A 13,293-nucleotide genomic window follows, 5' to 3' on the forward strand; every position below is an offset into this window, starting at 1 on the left:
CATGAGGTCAGATTGTGGGACCAGTTGATATTGAACAAACCAAACACCAAATATGTTATGGTTATTGAAAAGGACATAACTGAACCAATACAAAGATGTATACAATATATGCACATACTGTGTATACAGATATATAAGATGTATGCAAAATAATAGGATTCGATAAATACAATTGCATTACTTCAGGAACCACATACAGTCCAGTTTCATTTTGAGTGGGCCAGACTGATAAAATATTGCTATAAATAACCTTTAAATTTACACTTGAAAGTTTTTATTTGTTTTGGTCACAGTGTATGTAATGAAATTGTCTAGATTTTTGTAGGATCAAACAGTTAGTAATGAAAATGATTACTATCTCAATGAAACATTCTGGTGCAAAATACAATGAAATGTCAAAAAAAAACCTTGTATAAATCCTTTATAACCACCTTGCTTGGTGTGTTGGTGAGACCAGATTGGATCCTCTTGGTCGGTTTTGACCCACAGGCCTTATGTTCTCCGCTGTAAAGGGAAAGTGAAACTTTTGTGTGCGCAGAGTACGTATGACGTGAAGGCGCCTTCATGCTACCAATGTCCACGAGTACGCGCAGTACTCGTGACGTCAACATCGTCATCCGCCCCCTTGCGCGAGTGTCTTCTGCACCGACCCCGCGGCACTTGACCGCACGGAGCCCAAATTGTGTGACCGCGCGACTGTACGCTCCGACTGCGGAAGCGCCTGAGCCTACCGGTCGGTTGCATAGTCGATCCTCCGTCTCCCAGACTGAACAATCACAATTTAAAAGGAAATAAAGATACCCAGACGGCTCAGAACTCCTGAAGTGAAACATAAAGTACTTTAGGAAAGGTGGAGAACGCCAGGCAGCAGGAGTAGAGATGTTTTCGAGATCGTTACATTACGTTATGGAACGCGCACAGAAGTGAGCCCAGAATGGAGTATGACCACAATCGTGTGTGCCCTGTGGACACTCGTGGACATTGGTAGCATGAAGGCCCCTTGAAGAAGCCTGGGGGCCCACTGGAAAATACATGCATAAATATAAGCAGTAATTGACCATATATTGTATTTAAAAATATTATTCAATATATTGCAATATATTTCCCTATATATTACAATATACGATTGTTCCATAAGGGTAAGACACTGCAGTTCACCCCACAGCTGGTGTTTCTCCATGGATACTGAGCTGAGGTCTAAAAGGAGTTTTCTGTGGTGGAGTCGTCCAGGTGGAAGCCCGGTCGGGAGCCTCGGGGGGGGGGATGTATTCCTGAAGGGGGGGTGTCCGGGTAGTGGTGAAGCATTGGTTGGTCTAACACTTTCTTTGCTAAAGAACTGACATTGGACAATCAGGGTAAAAACTAGGGGTAAAACCAGAGATGACGTTGCTTACAAACAATGGTAACATGATAAAATAAATCTGGGAACCGGAGGGCAGCGGCAGCCAGCTGCTCCAGTGTTCACTTCCACATCCAGAACGTCACGATTGTAATATCGTCCAGCTTTGTAGCACAGGCTTCATGTTGTATATCCATTGAAAAGAAGATGAGGGTATGCTCCAGGCTCCTTGTTTTTGAGCAAAGTGGGTAAATTCATATTTCATCTTTGCCCCATGAGAACATGTTTAAAGGCCAAAGAAGAAACTGTAGTGTGTTGGGATCTCAGAAAACCACAGAAAAGGTGGTTAAGTTCTAATGAAAGACAATCCTTATATGTCGTGATATAAGGTTATGACGTGAAGTCTGGAGACCCTTGCATGGACCCAACAAGGTTGACCTATGTCAACACTCATCAGTATGACCTGAACATATTCCATGTGAGGAAGAAATACAATTCTATTAAAGTAGTCTGTGTTCTAGACCATCAGCCACTGTTGTCACCAGACGAGCCTTGGTGGTGGAGCCGTTACAGTGTGGGCAGGTGTGTGTAGTCAATACACAACTGGACTTGCCCAGACTACCAGAAGAACATCTTTCATTCAGTAATTGTACCCCTGCATGAATAACACAAGCCTCATTTCATCTTCATAGATTACAATGCTCCAACAGCATGGAGGAGGTATCATCAAGGATTAGCTGCTGCAGACTGTGGTACCTCAAATGGAGTGTCCTGCACTTTCTCCTGACCTGAATCCATGGAAAACCTCTGGATCAGCTGAGTGGCTGTGTAGAGGCTTGTAACTATGTACCCAGAACTTCAAAGAGCTGAGGCCTGTCTCTTGAAAAGAGTGCAAGGCCACGCCTCAGCAGACAATAAGTAATAATAATAATAATAATCATAATAATGGCTTGGATTTATATAGTGCTTTTTTCGAGCGGACTCAAAGCACGTACAGAGACCATTATTCATTCACACCAGTCCCACCAGTGATGGTAAGCTACGTTATAGCCACAGCTGCCCTGGGGCATGCTGACAGAGGTGTGGCTGCCATGTTGCCCCAACGGCTCCTCCGACCACCACTAACATTCATGCACCATTCATACCCATTCATACTAGGCAATGTGGGTAAAGTGCCTTGCCCAAGGACACAATGACAATGACTGTTTGATAGAGTGGGATTCGAAACCTCCAACCCTCCGGTTAATGGACGACCGACTCTAGCGCTGAGCCGCCACAAGTCCCCTTGTGAACAGCAGGAGACGTTGTTGTCAAGCTGTATTTGATGCCCAAGGCCACATGACAAGTTATTGAGACAGGGACATGTTGTGCGCAACCTTCCACTGCTGTTAGATTCTGTTTCAATAAATAAGGATATAAAGGAAATAACAAATTTCCCTCTGAGATTAATGCAGTATTTCTAACTGGTTTGAGATGAGGAAATCACAATTGCTTGCTTCTCCGTAAATGCCATACTTTCATGATATATCACTGTAGTAGGAACTTTTTACGTTTACCATGAAATTCATGTGAAAGCCAGATAACTTTTTGTTGTGGATCTTGATAATACAACTGGTGGCTCACCCAGATAAATACAAGTTCAGACTATAACTTAGCACATGCTCTGTGTTTTGATTTAATGACAACTTTTTCAGTTTAACAATAAATTGATCAGATATACAATTTAAAGCGTACTTTAAAAAAAAAAAAAGCCAGTTGCCGATCAAATGATTTTTGTTTGTTTGATTTTATGTTGCTCTTATTTTGTAGCATTTCGGTGCACAGACCGGAAGCGGATATGACGTGAGGCTTATTGTGCAGGTGATGGTCGGATCGGAGTTTAAATGTCTTCATCTGTCCTCCGTTCCCTCTGTAGCACGGCGACGGAACGATAGGACCCCGGGGCTCGGTCTGTGGTGAGCGGTGGTCCTCCAGCGGGGAGCTACGGCTCTTCAGTGGCTGTCTGATGACCGGGAGGGCCGAGAGCCTCTCCGGATACATCACCGAGGCCTACCTGTGAAGCTAACTCGTTAGCCGCTAGCACCGTGACGGAGCTGCAGGTGGAGACAGTGACCGGAGACACGGACACAGTGACTGGAGACACGGAGACACAGTGACTGAAGACGCAGAGACACGGAGACAGTGACTGGAGACGCAGAGACACGGAAACGGTGACTGGAGACACAGAAACACAGCGACTGGAGTTACAGTGACTGAAGACACAGTCACTGTGTGATTGACATGTAGAGTTTTATTGTCCCCCTGCAGAGACATTACAGAGTCCAGTACCTGATGCAGTCTCAGCCCCTCTAGAGCTGTAGAGTAACCCCCTCCCCTCCCGGGTCCTCCTCCTTCCTGAACATGTGGCTCAAACTCTTCTTCCTGCTGCTGTATTTTGTGGTGCTGTTCATGCTGGCCCGCCTCTTCGATGCCGTGGTTTGGTACGACACCGGCATGTTTGCCTCCCAGCTGGTGGACCCGGTCACTCTGAGCTACAAGAAGCTCAAGACCATCCTGGAGTGTCGAGGACTGGGACACTCTGGACTGGCTGAGAAGAAAGACGTCAGCGAGTTGGTGGAGAAGTCAGGTAAACAACACAATGGCATAGTCTTTAGATAGGTATGTAAAGAAAAATTAAAAAGTCAACCAAATTGAATGCAACTGGTACCACTGGAAAGAGTAGGAAAAAACAAAGACAACTGCACCAAAACCAATTCAGATATCTTAACAAATAAGGAATTTATAGGCAAAAGAAGTTGAACTAATTAGTGCAATTTTCTTAAAGGTAATTAGTGCACAAATCTGTGACCAAAAACATAACGTTTTACATACAAACACTTGTAGTTTCTTTAATAATCAAGAAGTCTCAATGAAACTTTCAGGGAAGGAGTATCTCTTTATACTCTTCAATCTGAAGGAATACTAATACTTATTTTAAGTTTGTTCTTGGTCTGAAATAAATTTGATCGTTTTAAGATTGGAGCTGCCACACCCTACTACCAGACTACTACATACTACATACTACATACTACCACACCATATTTATTGTATTAGTCACTTTTTAGCCATATACTTGTTTTTTTAATAGAATGGTAAATGTGTGTCATGTATTTTTATTATATTGGTCAATAACAAATCAAATCCTGTCCCTCTTTCTCCTCTTCCTGCTCACTCCATTTTTTTCCGGAACCTTAAAAAGTTCGGAAACTTTGGGATTAGAAAGTCAAAATAATCCAAAATACGTCGTGTTACCTTTGAAAAGCGTCCCTTAATTCGTTGAAGTTGTTTTTATGTGTTGAAGTCGAGTGAGTTTTTAATACATTCCGGTGACGATCTGAATGTTGACGGAAGTGAAAACTTCAAAATGGCGGAGGACGAGGAATTTCCCGACTACGTAACTTGAGGGAAGCCCGAGGAATTACGTGATGCTATCCAATCAAAATGCATATTTTTCGAGTAAGAAGCAGCACATCACTGACCAAAATGCGGATCACAAATCGGAAAAAAAATTGCGTCTGCGGTCTTTACATACCTAATTTAAATACAAATAAGAACCACTTCAAACGTGTACTCCTGGTGTAAAATGCAGTGACACACTTTTCTAAACCAAGTCCAGTGTTTGCAGTGTTTTATATTCTCCGAGCATATTTTCCATGTTGAGGAAACTCTCTATAGCTGATGTCTGAGCTCAGTGAATATTATCTTCTTCATTTCTACACTTTATACCTGTGGGCTGAATTGAACCATGGGGAGGGCACGTTTCGCCCCATGGCCATATGATTAACACCCCTGCTGTAAAACATGGTGGTCCAACTCACCGTAGGCAGAGATCAGTCCATATTGACTGGTCTGGATCAGTGAAAAAGTCACTTTGTACCAGTTTAACCTAGAGATGGTATCCACGTGTTGATAGTTTAACCTTCCCTACATGTTCCCGGTATATGGTGTTACTGTTAAACCTTCCCCACATGTTACTGGTATGCAGTGTTACTGTTAAACCTTCCCCACATGTTACTGGTATGCAGTGTTACTGTTAAACCTTCCCCACATGTTACTGGTATGCAGTGTTACTGTTAAACCTTCCCCACATGTTACTGGTATGCAGTGTTACTGTTAAACCTTCCCCACATGTTACTGGTATGCAGTGTTACTGTTAAACCTTCCCCACATGTTACTGGTATGCAGTGTTACTGTTAAACCTTCCCCACATGTTACTAGTATGCAGTGTTACTGTTAAACCTTCCCCACATGTTCCTGGTATGCAGTGTTACTGTTAAACCTTCCCCACATGTTCCTGGTATGCAGTGTTACTGTTAAACCTTCCCCACATGTTCCTGGTATGTGATGTTACTGTTAAACCTTCCCCACATGTTCCTGGTATATGGTGTTACTGTTAAACCTTCCCCAGAAGGTCAGATAGATGAAACGTTACACCGTATAACACAATATAATAATGTACTATCTATGAAGTATCCATCCAGGAAAATAATCTAGTTTATAATCAATATAAATGGAATCTCTCCATTCTCTCATCTTATGCTTTGCTCACAAAGTGTGTCAACTGACCAGATATGAAGCCTGGTAGAGCCAAATAATATAACGGTAGTTTCTACAGGGCTAGGAGACACATCACTTCCTGTTTCATAGTGAACCATCAGATTTTTGCTATTGCCACGACCTTTGACTTTTTTGACAAATTTTTCCAATTAATCGACCAATCTAAAGGACTCATTGAAAAACAAATGAGGTGGTTACTATTTCATTTGCGTTAATTATATTTTGAATACATCTCAAAAGCCAAAACATAAACTCTCACCTGTACCATGACAATTGTAAACAATAAATGAACTATTACCAAATAAACAAAATGAAGCAAGAATAGAGTGGCCAATTTACCGCATCACAGTCATTGTGTATTTAAAACACACCAAGGTGCACGCTCGATGTAGTGCATTTTGAGCTGTGCTGCGTCTTCCAGGAACTGCCCTTGGTTAGTGGGTTTAACTGTTTAACAGAGTTTAACTGTTTTAGACTCTGTAACGCCTTCCGTGACCACCTGAGGGCCCCACAAACTTCAGATGTTTTTAAACAAAAACCGACCTTCTTAAAAAAAGCCTTCTCTTATTTGTCTTTTATATGTTCCTTTTTAACCCAATAATACCTGCAATTTCAACTGTTTATTTTTATTTTTTTTACTTATCTTTTAATTTTTTCCGGTAGCACTTTGTTTAAATGTAAAGTACGTTATAAATAAAATGTATTATTATTATTAATAGCAGGTTGAGCACACCGCACACAGTGGTGTGGAGGAGAATTGTGAAAGTGAACCATTTGAAATGGGAGACCAAAAAAAAATAGAAGTTCTAATTGTAAAATGACAACTCGATGACGAAAAATGCCTTCTGTGAATATTTATTGTTTATTATGTCAACTATGGTGACTATTCGTGGCAGCTCTGTTTTTGTGTGTTGAGCTCATGGTAATCTGTGGAACAGATGAGCATAATTTTCCTGAAGGGAAACTACTCCCAGGCGGCGCTGTAATCTGGTTTTCCTTGTCTCCCTCCAGGAGAACTGACCCAGGGTGAACTGTACTCTGCTATCAAGAAGGTGAATGAGCAGACTGAGGCGGGATACTCCAGCACCACACACTTCAGTGGAGAGATGCACTTCTACGAACTGGTGGAGGACACCAAAGATGGGATCTGGCTGGTCCAGGTATGCACACTCATGAAGTAAAGTTGAAATCAAAACACAACTAAAACCAAAGGGAACATTCTTTTGGTTCTTAATGTGTTTTTGAATTGCGGTAGTGGACGCACTGATTTCTATGCATGTTTTATTGAATTTAGTTGTGGATGCATTTCATTTTATTATTATTATTATTATTGTTATTTTGTTATTATTATTGTACTTCTCGTGTCACCAAAACTGCTGCATTCTTTACGGCCTAAACATGCTCAACTATGCATGAAAATATGCACAGTTGCAAGCGGCAAAAAAAACATTATATTTTATGGCCATTTACATGCCAATTTTTTAATTTAAATTTTTTTTAAAATCTGTTTGAAGTTTTCCAACTTTCAATAAAAAATTACAAAATGCAGTGCATAGAGTACAGATTACAAAACATCAATTATTTCTCCAGACTTCAAATTGTAAATATTCAATATAAGTACAAGATATTCTGATGTACATACTCGCACTAGATTATATATTTATCATGATGTAATTAAAATAAAGGAATACAATTAAAACAAACAAGCAAAAAAATAAACAAAAGGAAAATATATAATCATTTAAAAAAAAGGGTGGGGGGGTGGGGGGGTGGGGGGCGAGTAATTAGTTTCATGTTCAGCCATTTGTATGCTTGTGTTTGCTAAAGTACTCCAGAAAGCCGCTCCATGTCAGATAGAAATCTTCTATTTTTCTTTTTAGTTCAAACTTAATCTTTTCTAACTGAACATGCTTCATAACATCACGTAGCAGTTTCATATATGTTGGAGGTTTTTTTGTTTCCAGTTTAAGAGGAGCAGTCTTCTGGAAAGCACTAACTCTCTTGAATAGACAAAAGACAGTCATAACATTTTTATGCCTGTCTTTTGTCTATTCAAGAGAGTAGCAGTGAAAGGGGGCACTCCAAATAGTGCAAGTAAAGGATCAGGGTGTATTTGAGTTTGACAGACATTTGATAACGTATGAAATATTTTAGTCCAATAAGGTATTATGTTTGGGCATTTCCAGAAGGTGTGGGCAAGTGAAGCCTGCTCCTGGCCACACCGGTCACATGTAGTGTTCACCCCATGAAACATCTGGGAGAGTCGTACTTTAGAGAGGTGAAGCCTGTGCAGGACTTTGAATTGCAGTAGTCCATGCTGGGCACAAACTGCAGAGGAATGGATGTTGTCCTGAACCTTAGTCCATTGAGCAGGAGTGATGTTTATTCCCAGGTCTTGTTGCCAGGCTTCTTTAGGTGATGAAGTGAAGGCATATATTCCTTATCTGACGGTTCATTACATATTTTGGAAATGGAACCTTTTTTCAACGGGTCTTTCAGGAGCACTGTATTCATTTCGGAGTTAGGGGACTGAGATGGGAAAGACGGAAACAATGTTTTCACAAAGCTATGGATTTGCAAATACTTGAAAAATTCTGTGTTTGACAGCTGGTATTTTTTACGTATCTGATCAAAGGTTGAAAACACTCCTTCAAAAAGTAAGACTTGCATAGAATATACCCCTTTGATTAAATGCTGATTTCTAATGCCACTGCTCTGAATTCAGCGCCATTGTCTCTGTTTGGGACTTTTTTTTTTCTCTACCTTTGTCTCCATCTTCTCAGTGGCATAGGAGTTTGTTCTCATCTGGGCTGACAGACACTATTATTTCGTCTTAGTGCTCTGTGTACTATGAGCTTTGTGTAGCAACATTGTGTCCTGATCATCCCTGTCTTTAGGTAATCGCCCAGGACCGACAAGCTCTGCTGAGTCACTACGACTGGGGGAAGATGGTGCAGAAAGTGTCTCAGTTTGGGATTCGAACAGGAACCTTTAACTGCTCCAATGATTACAGGTGAGACCACCTCTGTTCCACAAAGCCTTTTTCACTAACCTCTGGACAGCTGTATGTGTGGACAGACAGTGAAGTTTACAGAGGAGTCAGAAAAAAACACTAAAATAAAGGAGAAAAGCATACTCTTTCAAGATAGAATACAAGCAGCTTTTGTTATGACTTCTATCCTCACTGAAAGAGTGCGTTCTTCTGGTGGACAGATTAGGAACAAACTGTACTTGTGGATTAGTTTATGCCTGCGGGCCACATATTTGACACATCACAGATCAGAGGAAAGAGTCTGGGATTTATCTGCTGCAATGTTTCACAAGCAGAGCAGCTCCTTCGCTTTTCCATTAGCAGCTTTCTTCCCCTGATTTTGCATGTTTATATTTGGCCCTATTATGACACAAGTTTTAATAATGAACTGAAACTAGTGATAAAGTGCATGGCTAGTAGGGTTGGGTGATTATACGGTAAGAAAGTATCACATTTTCTCACTTCCGATCCCGTTACCTGAATTTGGATATCTGCCGATACCGATACTATTCCGATACCAGAGCTCTGTTTTGTTTAATATTATTATTAGGGACCGAGCCCAATAGGCCAGGACCCTATTTTATTTCTTATTATTTCTTATTCTTTTTTCTTTTTTTTTCTTCTTCGTTTTTTGTGACACTCTATACCGGGAACATGTGGGGAAGATTTAATGGTAACACTCTATACCGGGAACATGTGGGGAAGATTTAATGGTAACACGCTATACCGGGAACATGTGGGGAAGATTTAATGGTAACACGCTATACCGGGAACATGTGGGGAAGATTTAATGGTAACACGCTATACCGGGAACATGTGGGGAAGATTTAATGGTAACACGCTATACCGGGAACATGTGGGGAAGATTTAATGGTAACACGCTATACCGGGAACATGTGGGGAAGATTTAATGGTAACACGCTATACCGGGAACATGTGGGGAAGATTTAATGGTAACACGCTATACCGGGAACATGTGGGGAAGATTTAATGGTAACACGCTATACCGGGAACATGTGGGGAAGATTTAATGGTAACACGCTATACCAGGAACATGTGGGGAAGATTTAATGGTAACACGCTATACAGGGAACATGTGGGGAAGGTTTAATGGTAACACGCTATACCGGGAACATGTGGGGAAGGTTTAATGGTAACACGCTATACCGGGAACATGTGGGGAAGGTTTAATGGTAACACGCTATACCGGGAACATGTGGGGAAGGTTTAATGGTAACACGCTATACCGGGAACATGTGGGGAAGGTTTAATGGTAACACGCTATACCGGGAACATGTGGGGAAGGTTTAACTCTCAACATGTGGATACCTACCAGCTCTAATAGTTAGTTAAACAGTTGATCTTTTCCTCTTCACTGAAATCTCAGCCAGTGTTTTCTTACTGAACAAGATGACGTCTCATGTTTCCCAGGATGATCATTTAGAAAAATAAAACAAAAAATCATGTAGGCTGTGTCTGTTGTGTATGTGTAGACTTGATAGGGAATTTTGTAGTCAGCAGTTCAGAAAGAAACCTCACCAAGGCACATCACTTCATTTTACACAGCAAGCCTCTAAAGCTGGAGGGTGTGTGACAGTGAGGCTCTGCCTCCTACATGAATTAAACCATTGATCTCAGCTGTGACTTGTCTGACTAAAGTTTTCATTTTGAAGCTCAGATGAATATTTTTGGATGAAAAACCTTGTGCTTCCTCAGGTCATGCATCAGGAGAGGCTGGCAGCACTCCACTCTCATCATGTCTGTTCCTCAAACCTCGTCCTCCAAGGGGAAGGTCATGCTGAAGGAGTACAACGGCCGCCGCATTGAAACCGAGCACATCTTTCGCTGGATGACTTCACATGTGGCTCATCGCATCAAAACCCTGCGCCACTCTCAGCAGCTCATTGAGGAGTGGCGTCCGGACCCCGTCCACCCCGTGAAGATGTTTCTGTTTGCCCACCTGTTGCAGCCGCCCGCTTTCTTCTCTTCGCTGTCGGTGAAGTTCACCGGCAGGATTGAGTTCATCTTTGTGGACGTACGTCACTGGGACAACCACAGCAGCCTGGCAGAGATTGGAGTGACACGCAGCCCCTCATACATCCTCAAGATGCCCGAGGGCATCTATCGCTATGGCAACAGGTGATGGATAATTCAACGCTGAAGCTGTGTTTCTGTGGTTTGGAGAAGTTACATGACTTTCCTCCTGTCTTGATCCTCCTGTCTGGTCCCTGTAGTACCGGAGAGTTCCTGTCCCTCGCTGCCATGGACACCTTCCTGCGGTCAGTCCAGCCGGAGGTCAACGACCTCTTTGTTCTCAGTCTGGTGCTCATCAACCTGCTGGCCTGGATGGATCTGTTCATCACACAGGTATATACACTGCAGTATCAACATTTCCTCTACTTTTTACATGACCATGCTCATTTATTCAGACATTTATTGCAACTTTAAAAATGAATTCTGTTATTTCTCTTCATTCATCTGTTTAGTGACTCAAAACATAATTGGTATGTAATATATTGATATATATTTGTGCAAGTCTACCAAACAACGGCTATCCCCAATGTTACATGTGTATGTTCTAGAGTTTTAAAAAAAACAATAAGCCTTTACTTATCTCACAGTGGAGCAATTCAGTGTTAACAGCAGCAGTACATAAAGAGATACACATATACTAAACAGTAAAAAGAACTCAAGAAAACTGTGCAAGCTTTAGTATAAAAGTACACATAAAAAGCTCAGAATATAAAAAAATGCACATTAAAAAAACATTGCCGGTCCAGATTTCTGAGAAAGGACCCATGGTATCTCTCTTTGGCACAGTATGAGTGAAGAAACCTGATGGAGCACTGATGGATCTTTCCAGGCCTCTGGAAGATGATGACAAAACCCTACATGGGCCAGTCAGTCACCCACCACCTCTATAGGATGACGCTGTAGCTTAGGACAGAGCCGGCCTTCTTCTGCAGTTGGTTCACCACATTAGTTTGTTTACCTTAAGATGATATCAACACCTGCAATACAGTGACATCTTTACTATTACTATGGTAAGATTCCTGTAAGCGGATAAAAAAATATGTTTTGGCGTAAAATAGCAATATTTTGAAATATCAACTTTATCGTCAACTTTATTTGTCTCTTGAAGGGCGATTTGGTTTGCAGCAGTTACAATAGTGTAAAAAAATGCAGTAAAGCAGTAAATACAGTAAACTCTGTAAAACAGTAAAAGACTATAAAACTAATATCACACAAGATAGATGGGCATTGGCAGTAGTCTTGGTCATCAAATTTTAATCCCTTTCACCAGGGATGAAATAATGACTTTTGTACTAATGTTTGGGCTGTGGTCACATATGTTTTTTGAGATGACGGTCCCTTTATCCGATAACCTCGTTCATCAGATCCATTCATCGTTGGCTACATGTCAGTATTTGTGCTAAATTTAAAAATCAAAAGGCTAAAAAGTTTTGTAATTAAAAACCTTCCTGCATAGAATTATCGTTGTCACGATACCAACATTTTGTTATCCACACCACTATGTAGTTCGATACTTTCAATACTTTTCGATACTTTTGCAAATAAAAAGAGAACACAAAAAAAGTCATTAGATACAGCATGTCTTAAGTAGGACCAATGTCTTTAAATGGTATGTCACTATACAGTAATCTTTATAACATTAAATGGCTAAAATAAAATATTTTCATATTATATTCATTAATATTTATTATATTACATTTATAATACTAATATTATTAATTTTTTTTTAAACTTAAATTTTTATTTTTTGCTTTTTCAAACAACATGCATGAACATACAACACAATTGAGGGCAATGCTATTTACAATTATATACATATAAAAAAAGATACAATCAACAAGTAGGAGCAATGCACATGTTTTGCAAGATTATGTACTCAACTATAGACAGTCCTTAAGAGTTTTTGACGCTATTGTGGAGGCTGGGAAAGATGAGACGGACGAAGGAGTCGAGTCGGCTTTCTTTATTGCCTCCAGCCACCTGACAGTTCACCTGTCAAACATCTCTACCTGTGCGTCACAGCACTTCCTCTTTTGACCCTTCCCATCACCAACACCCCCCCGCACGTCACCGACACACCCACTTCATTCTGCTTGGGAGAACCTCCCTCAAGGTGCACACCACACAATCCCATTTTTTCCAGTATTCCTCTCCTTTTTCTTTTTGTAATCTTAGTTTGAAAGTCAATATCTCCATCTTGTGAATCATGTTTGTTTTTGAGCAGTTTCATGCTGGGTGGGTCCTTCTGCAGCCAGCATTTGGTTATAGCCGTTTAGCTCTCCACCATAATGAT

General features: G+C 40.9%; 1 protein-coding gene across 3 annotated transcripts in view; it reads left to right on the forward strand.

Moving 5' to 3' along the window:
- Window positions 1-3,154: 3,154 nt before the first annotated feature.
- rnf103 (ring finger protein 103) overlaps window positions 3,155-13,293 on the forward strand; it is a 28,756-nt gene continuing 18,617 nt past the window's right edge. For 2 of the 3 annotated variants that reach the window (XM_080465414.1, XM_080465412.1), the window contains exons 1-5: window positions 3,155-3,965; window positions 6,947-7,095; window positions 8,833-8,948; window positions 10,683-11,105; window positions 11,201-11,333. In XM_080465414.1, coding sequence (XP_080321540.1) covers window positions 3,740-3,965; window positions 6,947-7,095; window positions 8,833-8,948; window positions 10,683-11,105; window positions 11,201-11,333 — 1,047 coding nt within the window. In that variant the 5' untranslated portion in view covers window positions 3,155-3,739. The remainder of the gene's footprint in view (window positions 3,966-6,946; window positions 7,096-8,832; window positions 8,949-10,682; window positions 11,106-11,200; window positions 11,334-13,293) is intronic. The other variant, XM_080465413.1, reaches the window with a different exon arrangement.

This window comes from Lipophrys pholis (assembly GCF_963383615.2).
Source record: "Lipophrys pholis genome assembly, chromosome: 6".
NCBI lineage: Eukaryota > Metazoa > Chordata > Actinopteri > Blenniiformes > Blenniidae > Lipophrys > Lipophrys pholis.